The sequence below is a fragment of the Solanum lycopersicum genome, chromosome 6 (assembly GCF_036512215.1).
Source record: "Solanum lycopersicum chromosome 6, SLM_r2.1".
NCBI lineage: Eukaryota > Viridiplantae > Streptophyta > Magnoliopsida > Solanales > Solanaceae > Solanum > Solanum lycopersicum.
This window is the reverse complement of record NC_090805.1, coordinates 39,731,621-39,757,365: the sequence shown is the minus strand read 5'-3', so window position 1 is coordinate 39,757,365 and position 25,745 is coordinate 39,731,621. Positions and strand designations below refer to the sequence as shown.

General features: G+C 33.6%; 2 protein-coding genes and 1 long non-coding RNA gene across 11 annotated transcripts; 2 read left to right on the top strand and 1 right to left on the bottom strand.

Annotated features, from left to right (window-relative positions):
- Positions 1 to 1,394: 1,394 nt before the first annotated feature.
- On the top strand, positions 1,395 to 12,479 carry LOC101262727 (3-dehydrosphinganine reductase TSC10A). Of its 2 annotated transcripts, none has more exons than XM_010323960.4 (4): positions 1,395 to 2,025; positions 5,167 to 5,803; positions 10,596 to 10,743; positions 11,804 to 12,479. In XM_010323960.4, the coding sequence occupies exons 2-4, from the start codon at positions 5,267 to 5,269 to the stop codon at positions 12,094 to 12,096; spliced, it is 978 nt and encodes a 325-aa protein (XP_010322262.1). In that variant the 5' UTR covers positions 1,395 to 2,025; positions 5,167 to 5,266; the 3' UTR covers positions 12,097 to 12,479. The 2 variants fall into 2 exon arrangements, with proteins under 2 accessions (XP_010322262.1, XP_004241056.1); XM_004241008.5 differs by having other exon boundaries at positions 1,527 to 2,025; positions 5,227 to 5,803.
- A 458-nt stretch (positions 12,480 to 12,937) lies between these two features.
- Positions 12,938 to 13,492, bottom strand: LOC101262426 (dirigent protein 22). Its single transcript, XM_004241007.5, has one exon. It carries the CDS (start codon positions 13,490 to 13,492, stop codon positions 12,938 to 12,940), a length of 555 nt encoding a protein of 184 aa, XP_004241055.1.
- Positions 13,493 to 17,831: 4,339 nt separating this feature from the next.
- Positions 17,832 to 25,745, top strand: LOC104647983 (uncharacterized). 8 transcript variants are annotated; one of them, XR_741995.4, is made up of 9 exons: positions 17,832 to 18,055; positions 19,555 to 19,640; positions 23,152 to 23,243; positions 23,491 to 23,554; positions 23,634 to 23,732; positions 24,023 to 24,209; positions 24,281 to 24,418; positions 25,061 to 25,188; positions 25,359 to 25,745. It is a non-coding gene; the product is annotated as an uncharacterized lncRNA (long non-coding RNA). The 8 variants fall into 8 exon arrangements; XR_011221761.1 differs by having other exon boundaries at positions 23,491 to 23,560; XR_741993.4 differs by having other exon boundaries at positions 23,371 to 23,554.

The window sequence follows — 25,745 nt, the reverse complement described above, 5'->3', positions numbered from 1 at the left end:
TAACAAAATATCAACATTTAATAAATAGTTAAATGTGTTTGATTTTTTTTTAGTAATTTATATATTTATTACGTGATTTATATTTATTGATTTAGTTTAAAAGATCAATTCCTGAAATAAATTATTTAATTACTTCTAATAATATGATTAAAAGTGAGATATCCAGCTCCAAGACAAGGCCCCCGTCCGACACCCGCCCCAAGGCGAGGCCCTCACCCCCACCCCTAAATCCCGCTTGCCTCGATGTGGGCCCCCACCCCCTGCCTCGGCCTCGAGGCATCCCGCCCTGAAGCAAGGCCCCTTGCACCACCACCCCGGACTTCTATACCCTTTTAGGGGAACTTGTTAGATTATAAAAGACGCACCAACTATATATTTTCTATTTTAATTCGAGTTATCAAATCATTAAAAATTTCAAATTTATTTAAAATTGAGTTGAGGTTTACGTTTTACAAAGGAGCCCTAATTAATGAATATATAGATGGACAACTTTCACATATAGCAAACAAAAAATCCATATTTGTATGTTATAGCAAAGTTTGCATAATTGTGCTCCATAGCAAACATAAAACTGTATAATTCGCTATGCATATACAATTGTATAATTCGCTAGCTTAAATTGTATAATTCGCTGGTCTATTTCGCCGCAATTGTATAATTCGCTATTCTATTTCACTGCAATTGTATAATGCACAATTGTATAATTCACTGCTTATTTCGTTGTAATATTTTTATAAAATTTGCTTTGCATACAATTGAATCGAATTAAAATGTATGTATATTGCATTATTATAAGTGTATAGCAAGAAGATATATGTTTTTCTCTCGCTTTATACAAAAACAGAAACACAATATATACACTTCTGTTGTATAAAGCTAGAGAAAATTGTATTTCACTACAATTGTATAATTCGCAATCGTATAATTCGTTGACCCTTTTCTCTGCAATATTTGTATAAAATTTGCATTTGTCTACAATTGAATTGAAGTAAAATGTTTGTAAATTGTATAATTAAGTGTATAACACGAAGATATATATTTTTGCATGTGTATATATAATTTTTTCTCGCTTTATACAAAGCAGAAACAGAAATCATACACTTCTGTGTATAAAGCGAGAGAGGCGAGAATGGGAGAGTGGCGAGCGAGACTTTTGGGAGAGAGGCAAATTTTGGCTAACGTTTGCTATGGAGCACAAGTAAATTAAATCCTAGCTACTCTATTTGTATTAGGCTATTAATTTGCTATTATATACAATCCTATATAAATATCGTCGAAAGAGTCATTCTGGTTTAAGTTCATCTACTCCATGTATGCACTGTCGAGTATGTCAAAGAAAATAGCTTTTATGTCTTTTGTCAATGACATAAACTGGTATCTTTGTCATGTCAAATAAAATAATGACCAAGGAGTCTATTCCAACCCGAGGTGTCCTTCCCCGAGGCTAGCCCCCCATGTGGGCCTCGATGCGTCCTGCACAGAGTCGAGGCCAAATTATAAATGTAATTCTAAGTTATTTAATTTATAATTAAATTAATTATTCTTTTTAGAAAGTTATTAATTAATTAATATTAACTATATTTTAGCTAAACTCATCATTTATTCAATTTGGGTAATATTTCTAAGTTGAACAATACGACGCGAACAGCAAACCCAGAAAAATCGACTCGTCAATTAATAGCAGGTCCAAACGGCGACACTCGTACAGCCAGCAGCCGAACCCGATCTCATCGCTGTCCCCTTTTTCCCCCTTTTGGCAGAGTCTCAGAGCAACAACAGCTCCCCATTCCTTGTTACTGTTGCCTCGAAAAGGAACTAATAGATTGAAAAATCCAACGGATTTTACCTCTAAATCAATGTGGTTTTTGAGTTTGGTTATGAGGCAATAGTAGTTTTACACTTGAAAATTTTCAAACGATTCTCTAATCCTTGGTTCCGAGGAAATCTCTATTCGTAGCTAGTTTTGAACTTCTTGATCTGCTGTTCGTGTTCGAATTGCGTGGTAAAAGAATTGCCGCTCACAAGGTAATATTCATCTCAGTTCAGGTCTCTTTGTTCTTAATCGTGTTGATTATTTGCTTTTGACTATTTGAAGTGTTCCAATGTTGAGACTTTCAGAATATTACAGCTTACTTTTGACTGCAAATTGATGGTGACTTGTTTACTGTTCGAATGTTGGTGTTTTTTTTTCCCGAAGGCTTGATTGACGTCTGTTTAATCTCGAGTTCTTTTCTCCCTCTTACAGTTTTCTTTCATTTCTTTGTTGTCTCTTTTTGTTGGCTATGGAGTTATGAATCAGTCGAGGAATTTTGAATTGCGGTTAGAATTTGTGCTCGGCATTTCTCTTGTTGGTCGATTTTATATTATTGCTGATTATCATAATCCAGATATAGGTATCTGATTTGGGGTGATAACATTTCAATATGTTCTTATTATATATGTCCTGTTGTCAAGTATATCTCATCAATTCAATCATGTCTTCTCATTGAGTTGTTTTTGAATTGATCTTGTGACTTCTGGAGTTTCTTAGAGCCATATGTCTGCCTGATAATTGCTCTTCGTTCAGGTATTTGCTAAATTTGTCAAGAAAACTCTTTTAAGTGGTTTGATTATGGTTCATTGATCACTGTTTCTATACAAATCGTGAAATAGGTCTTGGTCTTGAATGCTGATAAGTTTTCTGAATTAAATTTCAGTTTGTATAGCTTAAGTTACCGATGGATCTATTTGATTAAAAAGGAGCATTTATTATTTTTGAAAGATCAATTCTTTGTCACTCTGTATGAAATTGTAATCATTGTCTTGACATGAGCATGAAAAGATTTTATCTAGCTAACTTTGATCTATATGACTTGCGGAATTTGTTATGCTGCATGGATCATCTCTATATATAGTTGGAGCTTCCTTCGAAAGGGGCCTATATCTGTTGTTTGTCATTTAGATTAGAAGAACCAAGTTTGGCCTTTCTATTTCCTTCATCATTTCCTTCCAGGAACTAATGTATATCTCCAGCCCCTGTTGTGTTTCTTCCCTTTCTCCTTGCAAATTATATTCAAAGCATCATTGTGTTTGCCATATATAGGAGTATTGACTTCCTTGCTCTCCCTGTTTTTCTTACTGTTTGTCATTTCTTGTTTAAAGAATGATAAATCAGTATCATTATCCCTTTAACTTTTGTTTAAGTCTTGTGTTATTAAATGGTGATTGTGGGATGTTATTTTTATTTATTTTATCATTTCATGTCTTCCCCCAAAAGTTAAAAATGCTAATTCTAATTATTTTGTTTAACATTCTTAACTTCATTTATTTAACTATTAGGGCATGAAAGTGTTTAGTACAATTGTTACATTTGAATAAGATCCATGGTCATTTTTTAATTTTACTGTTGCTTTATTGTTTCTTACTTTGCTCTGCAAAATGTGAGGTTGTTAATTTTAAACTAAAAGTTATTCACATTCCCTTTTTAGTGCTGTACTAGACCGTGCCTTGAAATTTCCTTGTGTATGATTTTCATTAGTTAAAATTAATTTTATAACCTCCTATCTTGTATTGAATTTAGTGCATTTTGGCCTTAATTTGGTCTAACAGTGATTGGGTGACATTTTTGGCTTAAAATGTTTAAGTTAATTTTATCCTAATTAAGTTACGTCTTAATTGTTCCTTAGTTCATATGCTAATTTTGTTTGTTATTCTTCTTGATTGTAAGTCGTTCAGATGTTTGAAATTTTTGAGAGTGTTTCGACCTATTGTTAGACTGTAAATCAGTGGTGTAACTTGTTTGCTATTTATGTTGTTTACTTGACTTTTGTCTCCTTGTAATCTTGATGATTTCGTTCCATCTCGAGTTCTTTTCTCCTTAGTAAGGTCCTCTTGTTTCACTTTTTTGGTTGGCTGTGAAAGTTGTGATTCAATGATGAAGTCCGAAATCATTTTCTATGGGTGATTTTGATTTTCATAATCTGATATAAAGGCTATTTCTTCCTTTTGTCATTCTAGTTAGTAAAATCGTATGAGCCGAGTCATTTTACTACTGCTTTATCCCTTTTCTCATGGTCTTTACTCCATCTATATTCAACTAATTGGTATAGTCTATCTATTAGTTGTTTGCATCTCTAGAACTTTTTTCTAAGTTCTAACATTAATGGTCTTACATGCCCTGTTATCCTAAGAAGTTGAGTTTAAACGAGTTGTAAATCTATCTGTTTCAAACTGCTGAAGTATTCTTTTGTGTTGTTTTCTTTGTTAAAGTAAGACAAAATTTAGTGTTTACGTCTAAGTTAAGTTCGATTTAATGTGCTCCAACTTTACTCTCCTTTCACTGCTCAGCTTTGCGTTTGAATCGAATTTAAGTCTCCATTTTGTTTAGATTATAGTCTGAAAATGCCTACCATTTTCAGTTTTTAGTATGAACTTCATAGCATGTTTTCCTTATCTTTGTCTTGTTTTGGTTTTCTTAAGGATATTGTTAATTCTCTTCAAATGTGTTTCATCCCTTCTCGAGTCTTGTGCTGGTATTCTTTTAGTCGTTAGCTATTTGTTTAACTTCGAGATGTATGCTAAAATATGATAGGTAGTTTCGTATTCCTCACAATTATATGATTGACTTTGGTTTGGAGATCTGTTATGATGTAAGCCTTTGCGTATATTTTAAAACAGCCTCGTTTTCATCTTAAGATTGCTCACTGATAACTACTAATATTCATTTTAATAATTAGCTCACTCTAATTATAGATGTTATTCTTATTGTATAAGGTATGGATGAGAATAAGTATCATCCTCTCTTTAGCAAGTCTTGATGAATGTGTATATTTGGAGTAGATCGGACTATTTTTCTCGTGATATTAATATGAACTTGATCATATCTATCCTTGTTCAATTCGATACCACCGTACAATGATCCCCTCTAAATTTTTCGTGGCATAATGATAGTACATCAGTTGTGTGTTGACCTATTTATTTATAATATGCATTTTCTATTTTAACATTATTTTTATCTAGAATTCTAGTTTATCAAGAAATAAGCTTACTGTATTTTCTCTATTTTAGTCTCTTGTTCTGATTTGCAAAGTACAAGTAATGATGTGTTGGAATTGTAATATTGATTCATCTTTAAAATTTTTGAAATCGTGAAATCCCCAATAGTTGATCTGAATTCATTGAAAACAGATTTGATCCAAAGTTGATATCCTGAATCGGGCGCTGATCCGAAGTCACTTCGTATTGTAGGTCCAAAGGCAACCTAAGATTTCTCTGCAACTAGTCGTCTATGGCGGACTTGAGCATTGCTTTTTTCTCTTTCCTCCTCCTTTTCTTCTCTCTATCCCTCCTAGTTTTTCTCGCCTTCATCGTCCGACCACGCCCCGTCAAAGTTCCAATTAAAAATCGCCATGTCTTCATCACTGGCGGCTCAAGCGGTATTGGGTTAGCTCTAGCTCAACAGGCTGCTTCAGAAGGTGCAAAAGTTTCAATACTTGCTCGTAACACTGGTAGACTCAAAGAGGCGAAGGAGTCAATTCGGCTTTCTACTGGCCGTGATGTGGCCATTTTCAGCGCTGATGTGAGAGATTACAAGGCTGTCAAGAAGGCTGTAGAAGAGGCAGGACCAATCGATGTGTTGGTGTGCAATCAGGGAGTTTTTGTACCTCAGGAATTGGAGACCCAAGATATTGAGGAAATCAAGTTCATGATTGATGTCAACTTGACTGGGACTTTTCATTTGATTAAAGCTGCTTTGCCTGGAATGAGGAACAGGTCTAACCGTGGACCTGGGTCCATTGCTATCATGTCTTCACAAGCTGGCCAGGTATGTTCTACCTTCGGTTAAAATATCAACTTCAATGATCTTTTATTCCACTCAGAATTGATTCCATCGGATAACTAGTTCACCACAGAGAGATGAAAAAGGTACATATTAGAGCTGATCAGAAAATGGTTGGCAAGACAGTAAGTGGTTTTAAGTATAGGTATTTTGTTCTCCAGTATGATGCTAATTGTGAGAGTTCATGTTTGTAGTATACCCAAGTGTGAGTTGCTGAGTTGGATTAGAAATAGTTGAGCTCCTAATGGGGCCTTCAGTCCAATCGAAGTTTAGTCCAAAATGCAATAAATTATCTTGCAGACATATTGTTTTATTCTATATGAGCATCATAGTCGACTGGAAAAAAGAAAAAGAAAAAGAAAAAAGGAAATGGTTGAAGATGAGCAAACATAATAGTGGGTTTAATGGACACTAAACCTTATTGCATACAGTTAATATAAGTCTATTTAACATTGGAAATAACTTCTCTTCAATTTTATGCAATTTTGCGCTATATTTAGACATTTATATGCATCTTCTGTTTAAATATTATCATACAACCTGATGGAATACATGATTTTGCATTTCTATTCATAGAATGGCATCTGTATGTATCTTGCAGTATATGTTTTAATTTAGGCATACATAAAAATATGAAAATAAAATTGAAATGTAATGTTTGATTTATATTGTTCTCGTGGTGTCTATACCCACTTGACAAATATTCTCCTACTTTTGATGTCATCTTGATTTTTGATTTATGTGATTAACTACATGCATCAAAAACCAAGAAAGGAGAATGAAGAAAGCCTTAGAGGGTGCTCGGATTGTCTTAAAAACTTGGCCAGGTTTTAAGCTCTTTTTAGTTTTATAGACCGACTATGTTATATGGTGCAAAGTGTTGGCCAATCAAGAAGTCCAATGCCCAGAAGATGAGAGTAACAGAGGCGAGATGCTAGGATGGTGTGGGCATAGTAAGAGAGATAAGATTGGAAATGAAGATACTCGAGCGAAGGTGGGAGTGGCCCACGTGGAAGATAAGATGCAGTAAGTGAGGTTGAGATGGTTTGGGCATGTGAAGAGAAGATGCGTGGATGCCCCAGTAAGGAGGTGTGAGATGTTGGCCGTAGAGAGCTTGAGGAGGGGACGAGGGGTAGGCCCAAAATAATTGGGGTGAGGGATTACACTGGGTTTATTGTTGCAATCATAAAATGTGTGCTGCCATCAGCAGTTTTAGATTCTTTAGGCACATCTACTTCATTAAAAAAAAGATTCTTTAGGCACATCCCATGGATCATTTGTTTGTTCTTTCTCAACAAGGTCAGCAGAAATGGAATCTGAAGGAAACATGCCAACTTCGAATTTGCTAATGTCGAAGCACTCAGTACACAAATCAAATCTTCATGTGTTTTGACTATGACACCATACTCTTGAGCAACCAGCTAAACAAGAATTGCAATGGTACCAGAAAGCTGATTTCTTCAGATTTTACCAGTAATTATGCCACTTATTTTCCATATTTGGCCAAATCATTTGAATCTCCGTTGTGTTGGTCTGGATATATCCTGAATAACCAGGAAATACACTCACATCTTCATGACACCATAAACCTCTGGTATAGCAGGAGATCATCGCTTTCCTGGAAATAATAATTTTGTGAGATGTTGTCCCAAACAATACAACTGCATAGTGCATCTGTTCATATTCACAGTAACCACCAAACAATGAATTACTAGAGGTTCTAGTAAGCACATTTTGACCAGGGTCAGATGGAAAATGGAACAAACACCTTGAGTTATCATGTCCCCACCTATCACACAATTCTTACATCCGCCACTGCTTTCAAGCATTTGGTCGAATGTGGTAAGAAATTGTTGTTCTTTCAACTTGATGCATGTTTGTAGGGATCTTAAAGTGAACAGTACTCAAATTAAACTCTCTAATCGATGAAGAATAGTAGAATCAAGTTCTACCTCAAATTTCTGATCAGATTTTTCATTTTCCCTAGTTTTCGATGACCGGACGGCTTTGAAGCCATTGCGAATGTGGAGAGCATTGATGAACTTTTGTTAGTTCAATGTTCTTACAGAAATTCATAGTGTTGCTGGCCCGATATATCTGCTAGAAATCCTTGGGTCATTCCTTCAAACATTTCACAATCGTTCATCTCTGAACTAGTTTCTCTAATTTTATTTAGTCCATCGATTTCGCTGGTAGAGACCGATCCAGCTTGAGATTACTTCTCAGTCTGCAAAATAGCTTCAGTGCTGCTCTTGGGGAGAAAGATCTTCTCTTTGTTTGTTCTGCAGGTGAAGGCCATTAATAGCCTCCTTCAGTTGACTTATCAATTTAAATGATTTGACAGACCTTGTTCCATCCGGTCTTTTTGATTCATTAATCTTCTGACTAGCAGCAGTCATAGCTGCAAGTCTTCAGCCAAATTCACCCGATTTCCATCATCTTAGGATCTCAGCTTGAGCTCGCAGTTGGTGTGTTCTTCTCCATGACAACAGCCCCAAGAGATCAATGTTTTGATACCATTTGATCAATAATTGTTGGTATCGAAGAACCGAGGAGATAGAAGAGAAGAAAGGAATGTAACACAAGTCTCTGTTGTTAGCTCAAAAGTCAAATGTACTCCCCTTTTGCTCATCTTCTTGATTCTTTCAATGGAACTTCTTACTTAATTAAAAAAGAAGAAGAGAAAAATGAGAGAAAAAGGCATACATGAGGAGAAGTTTAGGAAGAAAACTAGCAATTTGATTATCATTTATCATGATGCAATACAAGTGTTTGATTGATATTTTATACTTCCAGCTATGCTCACATGAAATGTGCTGAAAATGAAATAAAAGGAAATGGGAAGTTAACTTAGGATAAGAAAATGCCAATTTAACAAACTTTCCCACCAGAATTAGCTCTCACACACTTCAGGTAATTTCTTGCTTAGATACTAAATTCTGTATTAGTCAATTTCCCATATATTGGTGGATGTATCTGGGAGAATTGTATTTTTGTAAGGTAACCAAAAACCAAAAGAGGATTGCTTTTAAACTTTTTCTGTAGTGAAACAAATAGGAAAGTAATCTAGCATTGCCGCCAAATGGGTAGACCGGTGGACTCAAGGACATTAGGGGCTAATGTATTCTGGTGTGTAGTTTGCACTAAATCAAGAGCATGTTTGGCGGTAATTTACTAATTTATGAACATGCTTGATTGCATTATACTCTTTTGGGTAACTTGAGTACATCTCTTCAACCACTTCTGCTATCTGCCATATAAGATTTAGGTTGAGGTTAGATGTTAGTCAAAGAAAAATGCTTCATAATAGCTATAGTAAGCAGGAGAAGGAGTAGCTAGTTTTGAGATAAGGACATGAAAGGCTAAACTGCTGCAGAGTATATTTCTGTTGTGAGCTTAACCTGTCTTATTATTATATTAAAGATTTCCTCTGGTATGACTATCACAATACCTTGAGCTGAGAGCGTTGTTCAGAACCAAACTATGGTTTGAACTTGATAACAATGTAAATGACGTCGTGCTCTGATCACGGTTTATATTAGTGGTTTATTTTCAAAGATCTTACTCCCGTTTTCTGGTATAAATAGATTGAGAAATGAAGGTAAAATTAGTGTCATACAGTCTGAGATGATTAAAGAATAACAAAGCATTATAAAGTCTATCTCAATCTCTAAAATTCACCAGATTTATTCAAGATACAATTTGTGCTATTGGTTCTTAAATCTGGAGTCTGGAAAATGTTGGATGGTTTTCTATTTTCTACTTACTTTACCCATTTGCTTACAACCACCAAGGATATTGGAGTTTTCTTTTGTTAAATATCCTATTAACACTTTCAGCTTTAGCATCGCAGGTTCATTGACCATCTAATACTGTAATATTACTACCTTTTTGGAGGTCTCCAGCTTACCTTAATGCTGAGGAATACAACATTATCAGTTTCAAAAAAAAAAAAAATACTGTAAAATTTTAAAATGGAAGCACGCGGAGTAGTTGAGAGCTATAATACTATTATAAAAGTATCTGAACTCGTAACTACTGTGGTATCAACATTTGCAGAGACTGTAAACTTTTCATGCTAAAGTTACTAGCACAGCAAAAGACACTACTTGAAATGCATTTGCTAGTTTTGTCTCTTTATTTAGAATTAGAAAGAAGTAATTTTGTTATGTACCTGACTCACTTTAAGTTTGGAACTCATTATTCTTTGAGGATGGTAGTTTGAGAAAGTGTGGACAATCTTATGATTTTGCAGTACTCTCATTAGGACACAATTCATGTAGACTTTTTGCAAGGCGACACTTTCAGCAGGAGCTTTTTTCATCTTCTGTTCTGATTGATATCTAATCTCTATTGCATTTTTTTTAAATCTCATTCTAGGAGTTTTTGGAGAAACAATGAAAATAAGTTAGATTTGATCATCACAATTGCCCAATTTATTTAATTTCGTTTCCCTCTATGCATTCACATTTACGTGTATTCATCATAAAATATATAACTGAAAGACCCACCACGGCAAATGCTTCCTTAAATAGTAGTTTAACCTGAAGGACTGGAGCTTGGTCTGTGATGCTGACATAATAAAAAGATAATGTGTATCGTTAGCCACCACTGAAATATTTTCTTAAACAGTAGTTTAACCTGAAAGACTGGAAGCGGTCTGTGATAAAATATGGTAGAATCAGGTTAACTTCTTTTCCCACACAATTGCATTAATGTACTTTGAAATTTTTATTGTTAGGTGATTTGGTTTATTTGGTATGTTGTTTTGTCTTAGGTTGGGATATATGGTTATACAGCTTATTCGGCCAGTAAGTTCGGCCTCAGAGGACTGGCAGAAGCACTGCAGCAGGAAGTAATTGGTGAAAATATTCACGTATCACTAATATTTCCCCCGGACACTGAAACTCCTGGATTTGCTGAAGGTTGGACCTGAACAAATCCTACTCTGTTTCTTCTGGTTGTTATCACTACATGTCACAATGCACAAATTACTACATGTTTGGGGGACAAACACACTGCTTTCTGCTTGCATCATGTTTGTCTATCTTAAAAAAAGAAGGTTATCATAAATAAAATCTATGTAAAAGAAAAATTAATAATGTAATATCACCATACCCAGTTGGAATCCACTAATGCTAAATGCTATGATCTACCTCTGAATCTAAGTTGATATGTTAGTTATATATCCTTTTCCTTAAATCTCTTTTTCTTTATCCTCCTTCAGAGAGCACAAAATTGTCTGGATCAAGCAAGTTGATTAGTTGACAATAAAAATGATGATAGCACTGATCTTTTAACCAATTATTGAGAACTGCAGGGGATAGCATAAAATGTTTAGCCAATTTGTTCTTTATGTTTGTAGGAACAAAGCCAGAAAACATTTGTTGATGTACTGCACATATTAGCTATCCTTGTGGCAATTCAATAGGTTATGTAAAATTTTGAAATGCCATGAAGTGTTAAATGCTACATTTCGGTGTCTTTAGATCTATCTAGATAATACAGGTCTAGAACAGTTTGAAGCTTAATGTGTATAGTCTCTGCTTCGTTTTACTATAAAAGAATGTGATGTCAAGGGGTTGACATGCTTATGCGAGTTATAGAGTTCCTTTGTTATGATATTTAGGCTGTCATATTGTTTTCTGTTTCTTTTGTATATTTTGGTTTCTCAGTTTTTTCTTTATATTCTATTTAATACGGACTATATGTAACTGCATTTTTTTGTGCGAACCTGCTTAGTGCTCTTTCTATCTTAGTTAATAGTACATTATTTACCAATCCAAATAAAAAAAAAAACTTTGATAAATGCACATGGAGATCTGATGCACTAATATTGAACCTTGGGAGATATCAACATCGTTGTGTGTGTTGTACCCCCAAAAAGTCATGTGCACAATGTCGAATGTACCCGATAGGTGCTTGAACTTACCTGATTGATAATCAGTTTACATTTGCAATAATTTAAGTTTAATCCTTCTGCAGAGAACAAGAGGAGGCCAAAGTTGACTAGTATATTAGCAGCTTCTTCTGGTTCCATGAAAGCTGATGAAGTTGCAAAAAAAGCTTTGAATGGCCTTAAATCAGGAAACTTCATTGTCCCCTGCAACTTTGAGGGATTCTTTCTTTCCCTAGCAACCTCTGGTCTATCTCCTCAGAGATCATTCCTGATGGCATTTATCGAAGTGATAGCAGCTGGAATTTTACGTGTTGTTGGTCTATGTTTCCAGTGGAATTGGTATGGTAGCATCGAGAAATTCCTTGAAGAAAGGAAATAGAGAATAACTACTAAACAGATTCTAACAAATAATTCTATCAAGAATTGATAGTTTGATCGAACAAACGCATTTCAACCTGATAGTTATTACAGAAACCGAACTTTTTCATAATGTCTTGTGTACCCCTAGGCTGTCCAATTTCCATCTACTTCTGTGGAAGTGAACTAAAGAAGCAGTTTTGGTTCCTCTTTGATTTTATGCATCCAAGTGTTTGTGGATACTTTGTCCACTAATTGAGAAGTTTTTTCTATCTAGTGTACATGGAGTTCATAGATTTCTTGGTTAACTGATAGAACTGTATGTTATCTATCAACTGCTATTAGCTATGCTTATGTAACACCTCACAACTTTTCTCTTAGAATTTGAATCGTTCTTCTGAAGTATATGAGCTTGAACCAGGTGATATACTACTTATTCATGTGTTTAAAGGTGTGTTACCAAGTGTATCAAGGGTATCGGAAATGATTTATGGTCATTAGAGAACTTGAAATGACCATATTTTTCTGTATATAAAGAATTACGTGGACCATGACCAATCAAATTAAAGGTCTATGAGTCTAAAAAAACTGTCTTGAATTCCTCTTTAATTCTATACATTACCAAGTGTTTCTGGAAACTTTGTCCACTAATTGAGAAGTTTCTCTATCTACTGTGCTTGGAGTTGATAGATTTCTTGGTGAATTGATAAAACCTTTGTACCAAAACTCTTTGATAAAAATAAGACATCACTTTAGAACATTCATAAAAAGAAATTGAACAAGCTTGCTAAAGATGGAATAAATAAGAAAAAGAAGTAGTCATTGTGCCTGTGACTACTACTTTATAAGCACATATTCTTACTTCAATAATGTTGAACAAACACATTGTATTCCACAATAGCATCTCCAGTGTTGACATCAAACCAGAAAGTATGAGCCAATGCATAGCCTCTAGCAAACCTAAAGAGTCCAGTGCCTCCAACAATAGGCATCTCTCTAACATCTCTCATAAATGGATTCCTCCCAAGAATACTTATGCTGCTCCCATTATACTTGCCTTGTGTAAACTCAAAAATCATTGTCATAAGCAACACAGGTTCGCTCTGTGAAGCCATCGCGTAAATCCCTTGAGCCCTTCCAATAACCTCACTTGATGCATTAGGCCCTATGGTTAGTGCATCATCACACATGAAAGTTTTGCCAAAACCATATATTCCTCCGCCACCCGGTGAAACTATTTTGATTGCTGAAGGATGTTTTCCACCTTGGATATCATGGAAGTAGAAATGGAGGTGACTTGTTTTTTGACTTCTTAAATTCATGGCTTGAATATCAGAGATTTCTTCATGAAAAACTCCATTGGACAAGAGGATCAATGAAAAGATTATGGAAAGAATGTACACATGAAAATAAGCCATTTTTTGAAATAGGAAGTTAATTTGGTTAGATAAAAGAGCAAGTGAGGGAGATTTATATAGGGGAATTAGTAAAGCATGGTGATCATTATTTCTATTTTCTTGGTGAAGATGTTGATATTTTTGTATATCTCATTGTTGTTTGAGTACATGTGGACCTTTGAAAATTAAATTAAGTTTGCTTGATGTGAAAGAAGATAACATTCTTTCTCCACGTTTGATTTGATACACTCTAAAAAAAAATAGTAATAAAATAATAATGTTATTATATCGTCACGAATTAAAATTTGATAAAAAGGTAAAACAAGTATACCATGGTAAATTATTTTTAGTTTTTTTCAAATTAAATAAATAAAAGTGGCTATTTATTTTTTGATATAATGAAAAAGTAAAAATTGAAATTATATTTATGAGATGAAGTAAATTCTACTCTTAGCCAGGCGTGCCTGTGGCTTTCGTTACCAATAATTATAAATTAATAATGCATGTGTTTCGCCCTCCCAACAATTTCTCTTGAATGTTCATGTGTCCTCTCATCATTGATGTTGCAATGATCCACAGTTCAAACTTTTTGGGCAAGGAAAGGGAAACGTGGGAGGACATTATAAAGCGGAGAATAGCTCAGTGTATATGATCAGATTAGTTTGAGTTTTTCAAATATCAAATTAAATTATTTTTAAATTTATAAAATAAATTAAACTAATAAAATTTTGATTTTTTTGAGTTTTTCAACCTCGTATTAGTTCGGGGTTTTCAAATATCAAACCAAACCATTGTGCCGAATTTTTTATTTTTTAAATCAAATCAAATAATAAACCTTGATTTTTTTTTTCAATACCAAACCAAGTCAAATCAAACCACTAGTCAGATTTTTTTTCTATCGAATTGACTCGATATGTTGTTTTATTTGATTTTCGAGTGAGTCACGTCGCTTTTAAGCCAGTAGTATCATCAATAATGACTAGTGATGGTGACAGTTGACAACTAATCGTGGTGATTCACTATATGGTGGTTATCATATGTTATGGTTGAATTATGCAATATTTTTTATATCCATGTGGACACATATTAACCTTTAAAATACATTATTAAATAGTGCAGGAATGTAAAAGATCATTTTCAAAGTTTGATATAGTAATAATAATTTCGATTAAAATTCAAATAAATTTCAGATAATTTTACCTAAAAATTCAGAAGTAATTCCAAAAATGACTCAAAAATATTCTCTTTTACCTATAGTATCAAAAATTATTCCTCATATTTCTTTTCGGGCTTTGAAATTGCCTCTTCATTAATCACACAATTGTATTTAATTAATTTTTAGGAAAAATAACGAAAACTCCTCCCTTAGGTTCACTTATTACCCTTATCCTCTATTAGTTTTAAAAATATTTAAAATCTCTCATTTAAAAGTTAAATGAGGCGGATACAAAAATGTGATAAATAGAGGCGGATACAAAAATGTGACAAAAAATGAGGCGAATACAAAAATGTGATAAAAAATCAGACGGATACAAAAATATAAAAATGAGACGAATAAAAAAATGTGACAAAAAATGAGGCGGATACAAAAATGTGACAAAAAATATATAATCTATCTGACACCTTTTTATTGTATCAGCCCTATTATGTACCCGTGTTTTTGTATATTTTTGAGAAATTTTGGTCATTAGAAACTTATAAGGGACAAATGGTCATTTGGCCCTAAAAGTATGTCATTTGTCGTGATTTTTAATCGAACATGTGAATTTTTTTATTTGGTCTAAATAAAATCAGGGTTGTTCATGGTTATGGTTAACAACCAAATCAAACTGCATTTCAAACCAAATCGATTTAAAAAAAATCGATATTTGATTTAGTTTGGTTAGGTTTGATTTTTAAATTTTAAAAACCGATATTATTTGATTTGCTTTTGGTTTTACTAAATACAACCGCAAAAACAACCAAACCAAACCGATAAATTAGATATATAAATTTTATAATTATGTATATAATATTCATAAATAAATAAAAAATATATTGTTAAATTTTAGTCGACTTAAGTCTTTGACTTTACCAATTTCTCAAGCCCAATACTTTAGCCCAAGTATAACAATCTCAAATTCAAGTCCATCAAAATCCATTTTTGTCTTTACCTACTATACTTCACATAAAATAGTAACACTTTCTCTTAAATGAATCGCTTTGTTAGTGTAATGAATTGCTCAATTGCTTGACTAAATCAACATTATTTTTCTGTAGATTGTTCATGTACTTGGTGTTTGTATCTATCGAGATACGTACTTCGTTAAAAAAATTATTACTTTCAAATCGAATAAACCAGAAAAACTGCACCAAACTGAACTAAACCGACAATAACGAAATCGATGGTTATTTTTTCGTTTGGTTTGATTTGGTTTTAGAAATTTGAAAAATTGACTAGATTAATTTAGTTTTGATTTTAATCAATAACCAATCCAAACCGAACCACAAACACCCCAAAATAAAATGATAAAGATTTGAACTGACTTATCCACAATCCAATATAAAGAAAATATTTTGAATTAATATGGCTAAGTGATAAAATTATTATTTCATATCTCGTATTCAATTTTAATATTTATACAAATTTTCTCTTATTTAGAAGAAACATTTACAAAAGTTTCAACATGTATGCTTAATGTAATTTATTTTTAAATCAAGGATATTCTGGTCATTTAACCTATAATCAATATGTGTTAATTTGTCTTACGTGTCATGTATTGTATTCTTTTAATGGATACGTAACATTCTTTTTCATACTTGTATTACTTCTGTGTTCTGTCTGTGTCTCAATGTGCTCTCATCTCCATTTGCTCTCTTTTGTATAATTTTTTTTATTTTCTTTTGATTCTCTTCATTTGATAATTTCTTAGGAAAGAAGTCCCACTTTGATTATTGTGTCTCTAATTAAGCTTGATTGAGATACAAATCTGCAGAATTATTTTTCCCTTGTTATGAATAATGTCGGAATTTTATTATTTACATCTCTTTGATGATTTTTTTTCTAAGTAATTTTTATTTGATCTCAGAATTATTTTATTTTTGCGATTTTGAATTTGTGAAGTTGACTATTGATATTTTGTTGTTTATCCTTGTTTTTTTCTTGGCAATTGCAATTTTTACAGGCTAATTCTCTGTTCGTGTGACTATATAATATTTCAATTAGTAAGTACTATTTTCATATCAAAATTGGATTTGTACCGATATAGTACGTTTATAATTCCGTATGTTAACCAATGGTAAAAAGGTGATTTTAAAAAATGTGTAATAAAACAAAACAAATAGATCAAAGCTTGAAAAAAACAGTGAAAATGAAACAAGCTAAACGCCGTGAACTATAATACTATACAAGCTGATTGATGAGGAAAAAATTTCCTTTGTTGAAGCAAAAACAAATAAAGCTTAGTTGAATAGGACTTCAAGCAAGGAAAATAATTGGGGACTTCAAAAAAGGTACAACACAGTTTTAGAAAACAAAAAAAAAGAAAATATAATTGGAGATTAGATAATTAGTCCCTTTACATTATCTCAAATACTTTGCATATTTTAAGCTCAAACTCAAAGGAAATAATTAATTAGTATCTTAGTGACTTGAGGAAGAACCTCATTAGAAGATAATACACCACCAAAAGAATTGACTATTTTGTCAACAATGACTCATCAAAGGTTGAGTAAATCCTTTGCATTAGTATTTAGTAATGTAATATAGCTAAGTAAAATTTAGGTAGGTAAGTGAAAGCTAGATAGTTAAGTACTTCTCATGCTAGATATCGAATTTTTTTTAAAATGGAGCTCAAATATTTAATTTTTAGCTTATAGCTATTTTGTTTACATATCACTCTTTTGCTTACAATTACTCTTTGTATTTTAATTTCATTGTGGAATATGGATAGAGATACCTTTTGCTACGTTATCGAGGATATAATTGATTTATGTATATTTTTTTATGAACTTAAAAAAATCGAAATATTAAATCTATACTTATATTTACGCGTAACAACTAATCATGATTCAATCATTTTTTCAATCTAATATTTTTATGAATACTAATCTCTCTTCTCTAACCTAATGTAACAGATCTCAATGTTAGGATCAAAAGACCACATAACTAAGACTAAACGTTAGTTATCCTCCGAAGCATTCATTTTTTTTAATCATGTAATTGAAATGTATATACTTATTTTGTAAACTTGGCTCCTTAATATATCATCAAACAATTAAGTAATATGTACAAAATTTATCAATTATACGTCTTGCACTTTATGATACGGAATAATAATTTAATTTTTACTAAATATCAAATTTTGGTATAATATTTTTTATGTTGGGCCCGTATTACGATTTTGATATAATGTATTTCGATCCCCCAGTAAAGAAAGAAAAGAGTGATGAACAAATTAAGATGAAGTGAGTAGGAGTATTCTGCTGTATAATTCTTCTTCTGCTCTAAAAGTTGTAGCCAATTGCAAGATGCGGTGCTTTTGGAAGGGTTTATATGGGGGATGAATGTTGATTCCAGAGAGTTACCCACTCGCATAGTCGGAGGTAAAATTTCCGCTTTAACTTCTTCTTTGTCAACTTTTTTTTTTCCTTATCACTGTTGGAAAAGGAAATATGTGTTTTTATGCTGCTGAAATTCCGGATTTTCCAAATTGAATGTTATCTTTTGCTGCTAATGGTGTTTCAATGGGAAGTAAGAGATTTTGATTGACGTAATAGCTTAATGTTGTTTCTTATCTCTTTAGAACGAAAATTGAGTTAAATTGTTGCATAAATGTTAAACTAGTTAATTATGGATTGTGTTTGATCAATTTCTATTGTTCCGTTTTGTTATATTTTTCACTAAAGGTGATTGATTTCCATCAGATATGAATGAAATTCTTTTGCCTTCCAAATTGTGGTTTAGTTCAGTTAACAATTTTGGACGTTGTTCACAGCTTTTCACATCAGAAGTATCACCAAATATTCTCCTCATACCCTATATTCCACCTTGTACAATCATCATATGTCACTTACTATTTTACCCAACAAAGTATAGAAAGTGATCCAAAAATGATTTCTTAAGACAAAATTTAAAGAAGAAATTTCCCAATGCCAAGTACATTAGTTACTTTTTCCTGATAAATGACGTTGTGAGTTCTACGTCAAGGATCCTGGCTTCTTGCTTTAAGAAATCTCAGTGGGTGCAACCTGAGAACTTGACAATTTTAAGAGTCTGACTCATGTTTGGGGAGCTTGAAGAAGACCTGGATATTTTTAAGTTATGTTGCTCGGGCTCTTCCAAAATGTCGACGTGTGCGTGTCGGATCCTCCAAAGTAGTGTAACTCTGAAGTATCCGACACAGGTCCGGCATCATTTTCGGAGAGTCCGAGTAACTTAGTTTTTAAGAATCTCTCTCAAGTTAGGTAAGGTGTATGATGAAAGTCGTTTTACTGTTCTATTGCTTTTTGCTTCTCAGAGATCCCGTTATTTCTTTTTTCGGCTTGCTTTAAAATGTTTTTCCTTGTGTCGAGGGTCTACCAGAAACAATCTCTCCACCTCCCATGCAGGGGTAAGGTCTGCATACATTCTACCCTTTTCGGACGCAACTTTTGGAATTACACTGGGTATATTGCTGTTGTAGTATTGTTTCTCAGACATATCTGAGAACTGCAAGAGAGGCATAATCATTAAATATATTGCTAGAATTTGTTCCTGAGGGTTCAATCCTGTCATTTTTGGGAAAATTTGAATATTTCCCTGAATCTGTTAGTGCTTGCTACTATAGTCACTCAATGAAACAAGGGAGGTTAAACACCTGGTTTTGTTTCCTTTTTCTTATTTATTTAATAATAAACTTATTTTTGTGGGTTGTTTGGCTGATAAACTAGTGAACATCAACTTACCTTTCTGTGATCTTTCGCTTTCCATCTGTACCATTATTTGTTTATTTCCATATGCCTTAACATTATGCAACTGGAACTAGAATTATGCTTATTGGAACACAATGTTGCCTTTGAAATTCCTGAAATCTTCTTGTTCCATCTTTTGTTTGGCAAATCAGGTTATAAGAATGTATACGGTGCAATTATTAAGGACTAGAATACTTGCACTGTTGCACAAGAATGGAATTATGCACATAGATATTAGGTAATTCTTTCATTCAATATTGTTAATTATTGGATATCATAACTTGCTTTACTCCATTCAGGAATCTCCATTGCATACTGAATCAATGAGATGTGTGTTTCAATTCATTTAGGGAGCACACATACCAATTTACATTAAAGGTTGCCTTAAACTATCTTTGAATTTGGTGTATGAAAGAAGGTTGTTGAATTGGTACGGGCATTTCTGGCTTCGCTGCCTTATGCATTTTGTTTTTGCTTCTTAGAGATATTTATTGACAACTGAATTGCCTAACTGTTTTAGGCTTTCTATTTATATGACCCTTACAAAGTCAATGAGGGTACGCCATATTGGATGGCTCCTGAAGTTATTCTGCAGACTGTCCATAGCTTGTCAATTGAAGTACAATTATCAACTTATTTTTTCGTATCACCTAAAGCCATGAAAGTTCATATATATTGACAGTCTAGTGTAAATGCCCTTGCTAGTAGTGGTTTTTTGTTTGGGGGGTGGGAGTGGTTGTACATCATATTACTAATGGAGGCCTGCTTTTGTGAGTCAAACCCCTGACCCATATTTCACAATTAGGTGGTCTACATTTCTGTGCTAATCTTCCACCCTCATGTTTCAATACCTGGGACACATATGTCACTGAGGTTTTATTTAACAGCTTGAACTCCAAATATGATTCCCATATGCATCACAGTTAATAGTAGAATTGCATCATATTCAGAGGCATTGCACTGCTAGTTATCAACTATTAGGTTCTAAACCTTCGTCATATAAAAGAATGCAGGCATAAATAACTAGTTTATCAACAAAACTTGTCTGGTCCAAACTCCAAAGTGTTTTGACTGACAAGAAAATAGAAAGTACAACATGTTTGAAGTTTCTTGTATTTTTCTGAAGTTTGATTAAACTAGGAAGTACTAGGCAGTAGAGCGTAAGCCTACACTATTAAACTTCATTGATAACCATATTTCAAAAGAATTTTAGAACTTTGAAGGAAAATTTTGACTATTCACTTCTTATTATTGTTTTAGGTTTTCTTTTCCCATCCAAATGAAAAGGTGCAAGGTCATTTTATTAGTCTTAATAAATATGAATGATCAAGATATATTACAAAATGAACTCATATGTTCTTATTAAGATTAATCTAAATATTAATATGTACATTAGAATATAGAAGTATAATTCCTAATACATATCTAAATATTTGTAAATTAGGATATAGAAGTATGATTCCTAACACATATCTAAATGTTAAAATATGAATATTAAATAATTTAAGTTGTTTGTCTTCTCAACATCTGAATGTATAGAAGTTGTCTTTTATTTAAAATTATCCCCTCTGTCCCAATTTGTGGGACACAGTTTGAACTTCGAGAGCCAACTATTATATGGTGATGATAGTTGATGGTGATGATTATAAATGGTAGCTAGGGGTGATGACAGTTGACTGTGGTACACATAGTAAAAAAGCTACCACATCACTGGAAAAGTTGACTAAGGAAGCAAATAAATCTGAGCAAACAACTAAGGCTCTTGATTTTGTACCTTTGGAAATCATGGTGCCTTTAAGTAATGAGCAATTGGTTGGTGAAAAAGAAGCACATGAGAATAGCGGTGAATAGTCAGGCAAAGAAGAAAAAAATGAGTGCAACTGAACAGTCGCGTGAAGAAGAAGATAAAGACAACTATGGTTGATGATTTGAAGAAAACTTGATCATACTACAAGTGAGAATTCATCTAAAGGAGAAGAATAAAGAAATGACAGCACATCAGCAAAAAATATGGTTGAGGGTTCAATGGCAGCTACATTAGAAAGAACAGAAAACAGATAAAAACAACATGATTAAAAGGGATGTCCGATGAGCAGCTGTAATGATGTTGGTGGCTATGATAATTTTATAGGTACTGTGTACTCAAATGATGACTGTGATCCTGAGGCTCTTTCGCTTCCAGTAATGCATCAAGACTATTGACATGAAAAGTATGGATTTTAAGACCCACTTGAATGTGTCTATGCCTTATTATTCATGGTCACTGTGAGTGTCAACTTTGGAACTCGATTTGTTGAGTTTAAAAATGTTTTGATCAGTTAGGGTATTAAGAAGGATATTTAAAAAAAACTTGTTTTGGTCACTTTTTAGCCTTGAACAAAGATATGGAGCTACAACTCCCACAGAAGCTGATGTGTAGCCTTCTTCTTCGCGGAGTCTTTTGTGAAAAGAAATAGTAGATTTGGTGTGGTTACAGTGACTTGCATTTTTGGGATCAATGTATCATGATTGAACTCTTATGTGATTCTGTAACCCCTCCCTCCTTTAATTAGCAATTAACAAAGATTGGAAAAAAATATATGCAAATTTGGTTGATATAGTGGAGAAGTCTATTCAGCTCATTTTGAATAGAAAGGATCCAAAGCTGACAAAAAAGTAACCGATGGTAGTGAGCGGTTTGGTTCTTGCATAATATATTGTGTGCAAAAGATGCAAAAAAAAATAAATAGACATCAACGTGTAAAAGATGGCTTCGAATAAAAATATATTCGATAAAAATTCATGGGAATCAAATAAGTTTCAATCTTACTATTGAATATCTTTTTGAAAGAATTGAATCCATCCAAGATCTAATAGAAAGTGATCTACTTATACTCTTGGATGAATTCAGTTCTTCTAAATGATTTTCAATAGAAAGATTGAAGCGCATTTGACCCCATGGATATGAAACAAATACAGTTTTATTCGACACCACTTTTAACCAGTCGATGATTATCTTTTGCACATAATATGCTATGCAAGAACCAAACCACACTCACTGCCACCTTTTTTTTCATCATCCTTGGATTCATCATCTTTTCAACTAGTACAATAGACTTCCCCACTTATCGACCAAATTTGCACCCTCTTTTTTCAAAATTTCTGCTTACTGTTGACTAAGGGGTGTAGGGAGGGGAGAGTGAAATTGGAGTCTACTCATGACAATGAATTCGTTAATGCCAGAACAAATAACGGCAATCATTCTAGATTTTCTTTTTCTTTTCACAGAAGACTCAGCACAAAAAAATGCTATGCATCAACTTCAATGGAAGGAGCTACATCTTTTTTCAAGTTTAAAGTGACTAAAACAAGTTTTTCTAAATTTCTTCTCAACATCCTCACTGATCGAAACCTATTTAAACTCAACAAAGTGAGTTATAAGCAGACTCTCGCAGTGACCCTTGAATCATAAGGCCCAGACATGTTTAAGTGGGGTCTTAGACCCATACTTTTTTATGTCAATGATCTTTACGTATTACTGGAAGCAAAAGTGACTCGGGATCACTATTATCTTTTGATGATTACCCTTAGAATTCTTTTTGTTCTGCAGCTGAGTCCTTCCTTGTTGTATGTTCAATGCTTTCTTCTCTAACTTTGATCACCACCTATGTCATCCGTTTTCATCTTCTTCTTCACCTGACCACTCGTTGCAAATCCACCACTTTTTTTCTTCACCTGATTGCTCATTATCAACTGCTCATTTCTTATAGGCATCACAATTTCCAAAGGTACATGACCAAGAGCCTTAGTTAGCTTTTCAACGTGAAAGACCTCGGAATCACTATTATTTACATTTCCAAAGGTTCGTTTGCTCAATTCCTGTTTTACGTTATAATGACGTGATATTTTCTTGCAAAGAACCTTGATTTAAAGAAAACCCAGGATTGAGCCAATATATTTTTTTAAACTACAATTATACATTTACACAGGCCCAAGTTCTGATCATTCAATAGAATATAATAAAGATCATATAATGCACAAACAAGATATAGCAGTTAAGTACAGGCCAGATCTCAATTATAACAAAAATCAAATAATGTCACCAACAGAAGTACGAAAACATGGAGCACAAAGGACAGTTTTCAGGGCCTCAAAAGCATTTACTTTTCCTTTGTACGGGTATTTCAAGTCTTTTTCTTTAATCATCTCCTATTTTACTTATAGAAAATCTAAAGATGTGCTTATGCTGTAGAGTTAATCCTGACACGAGAACTGCCGAAGCTGGTTTGGAAGATATTTGCAAGTTTAGCAGTGAGAGGTGCTCTAGTGTGTAATCGGAGAACTTTTTAAGGTAAGAGTAACTATGGAATCAACCAATCTCAAAAAAAAGGGAACTTTGGAATCATGGAAATTCTGATAATGAAAAGTGTCAGTAGATGATGATATTATGTTTTGATGCATCTGTAAAGTTTGGTTCATATTTTCTTTCCTGTGATGATATTACTATATATATCGTTTCCCTTTGTCTCGGTAAAGAGTATGTTTGCGTGAATGACTAAGTGAACTAAAGTTGCATCTGCATATTTCTTGAACGTAGAGTTTTAACCCTACCTGTGAACCTGGTGATGATTGGTCCTGCAGATGTGATGAATGTTTGAGTTGACAAGAAGTTGATAAACATTCTTTATAGTCAAGCTATCAAGAAGCCTGGTTATAGTTCCACGTGTCAGACAAAAAAATAGATGCATTCACTGTTTCATGTCACTTATCAGCAGCTGAGGATGATGATTTAACAGTCATAAGTTAGAGCATCCCTGGATGTGAAAAGGTAGTTGTTTCGTCAATGTGTCTATTCATAATTTCACCAGCGATGAAACTAAAATTACTTGGGACTTTCAGATCTATTGTTTCTTCTACAAGGGGAAATACTGTTGCCTGTCTAGTGTTTCGCATTGCTGAAGTTCTCTAGGGGTAGACCTGAAGAAGTTACAAGCAGCATTGTGTGGAGAATTCTACATTTATTGAATGCCTCCACCAGTAAGTGTACCCTAAAGCGTCATCCTAATTAGTTTGGTATCGCTTATGTAATTCCTCTACTTACATTGTGTTATATTCTTTTGCTAAATCGCATGAATTCAAGAGATTATAGGTCTTTTTAGATAACTTTCCAACATGTATCTTAGGTTGAGCGTAATGCAAGTTATTTACCCAGAATACAACTCCATTAGCATCTAGCATCAACTTTAAAGATCCCAAGACTCAATATTATGTACAATGACATAGATAGCTCAGAGCCACTGACTGAATTTCAATCCGTTTCTCACCATCTAATCTCAGTCTTTACTTTCTTCTATTCTTGCATAATGATTTCATGAAGGGTGCTAGTATTCGTCAGAGTTCTTATTAATTTTAATTAGTTCTCACAATCTTATCTTATCCTGTAATATGGATGATAATGATTGCAAGGAATGATCAGAATTGTACTTACAACTGTCATGTATACTCGACTGTGTCTTGTGATCAGTGATTTTCTGTGTTTGGTATAAAAGTGTGATATTTAGTGATTGTACTCATTTCTTTGACCCTTTTATTCATGTGCTATCATATAGTGACTGACTGAATTTAAATATTTATCCATCCTGTAAGCTCCTTCCCTGAGATTTCATTTGCATTTTGCAGAAGCGACTTCCTTGATGAGAACTGTTTGATGGAGAAAGAAATTCCCTTCTTTCATCAACTGAACAGTATTGACAAACATTATCCTCCTCTTAGCAAGTTGTTATGATGGTGACTCCTTTTTAATCGAGGTACTCCATCTACTTAATAATTTTGGCAGACTGCATTTTGCTTTCTTGGAGTCACTCTATTGTTCTCATTTTCCCTGAAACTTCTGCAACCATATGCTCCCGCACCCTTATTGTGAAGGCTTACAATTTTGACGTATGAAGTTTCTAAGGTTCAACGTTTCATACTGCAGGGATCATGCGTCAGGCAGTGAGGATCCAGTTCTAAATTGATGCAGAAATAGATTCAGGTTTGCATCTCCGGGGAGATAAATGCATGCTGTACGCACTTGTGTATTATTTTTATTTAGTCTTGTAGCGTGAGTATAATGTTCTGAGGTTTCTCATTTTTCAATATGAGATTAGCCTAAAATCATGCATATTTGAAAGTTTACCACCCTAGAACCCTGCAAGTTCTTATCCTTAACCAAGTCTTGTTACATTGCATGAACCCCGTTTAGGGACCAACCTCTTCATTGAGGTTTGCCTCACTATTACACTGTTGCAGACCCTTTTTGATAACATATTGTCACATCCCAAGAAGATAGTACATATTATTTTCTTTGGCCCCTATTTGTCTA

Excerpts from the sequence above, each read along its gene's own strand:
- LOC101262426 (XM_004241007.5), bottom strand. The coding sequence starts at position 13,492 with ATGGCTTATTTTCATGTGTACATTCTTTCCATAATCTTTTCATTGATC.
- LOC101262727 (XM_010323960.4), top strand. The coding sequence starts at position 5,267 with ATGGCGGACTTGAGCATTGCTTTTTTCTCTTTCCTCCTCCTTTTCTTC. Across the intron at positions 5,804-10,595 it reads TGTCTTCACAAGCTGGCCAG|GTTGGGATATATGGTTATAC; the intron begins GTATGTTCTACC and ends GTTTTGTCTTAG. Across the intron at positions 10,744-11,803 it reads AACTCCTGGATTTGCTGAAG|AGAACAAGAGGAGGCCAAAG; the intron begins GTTGGACCTGAA and ends ATCCTTCTGCAG.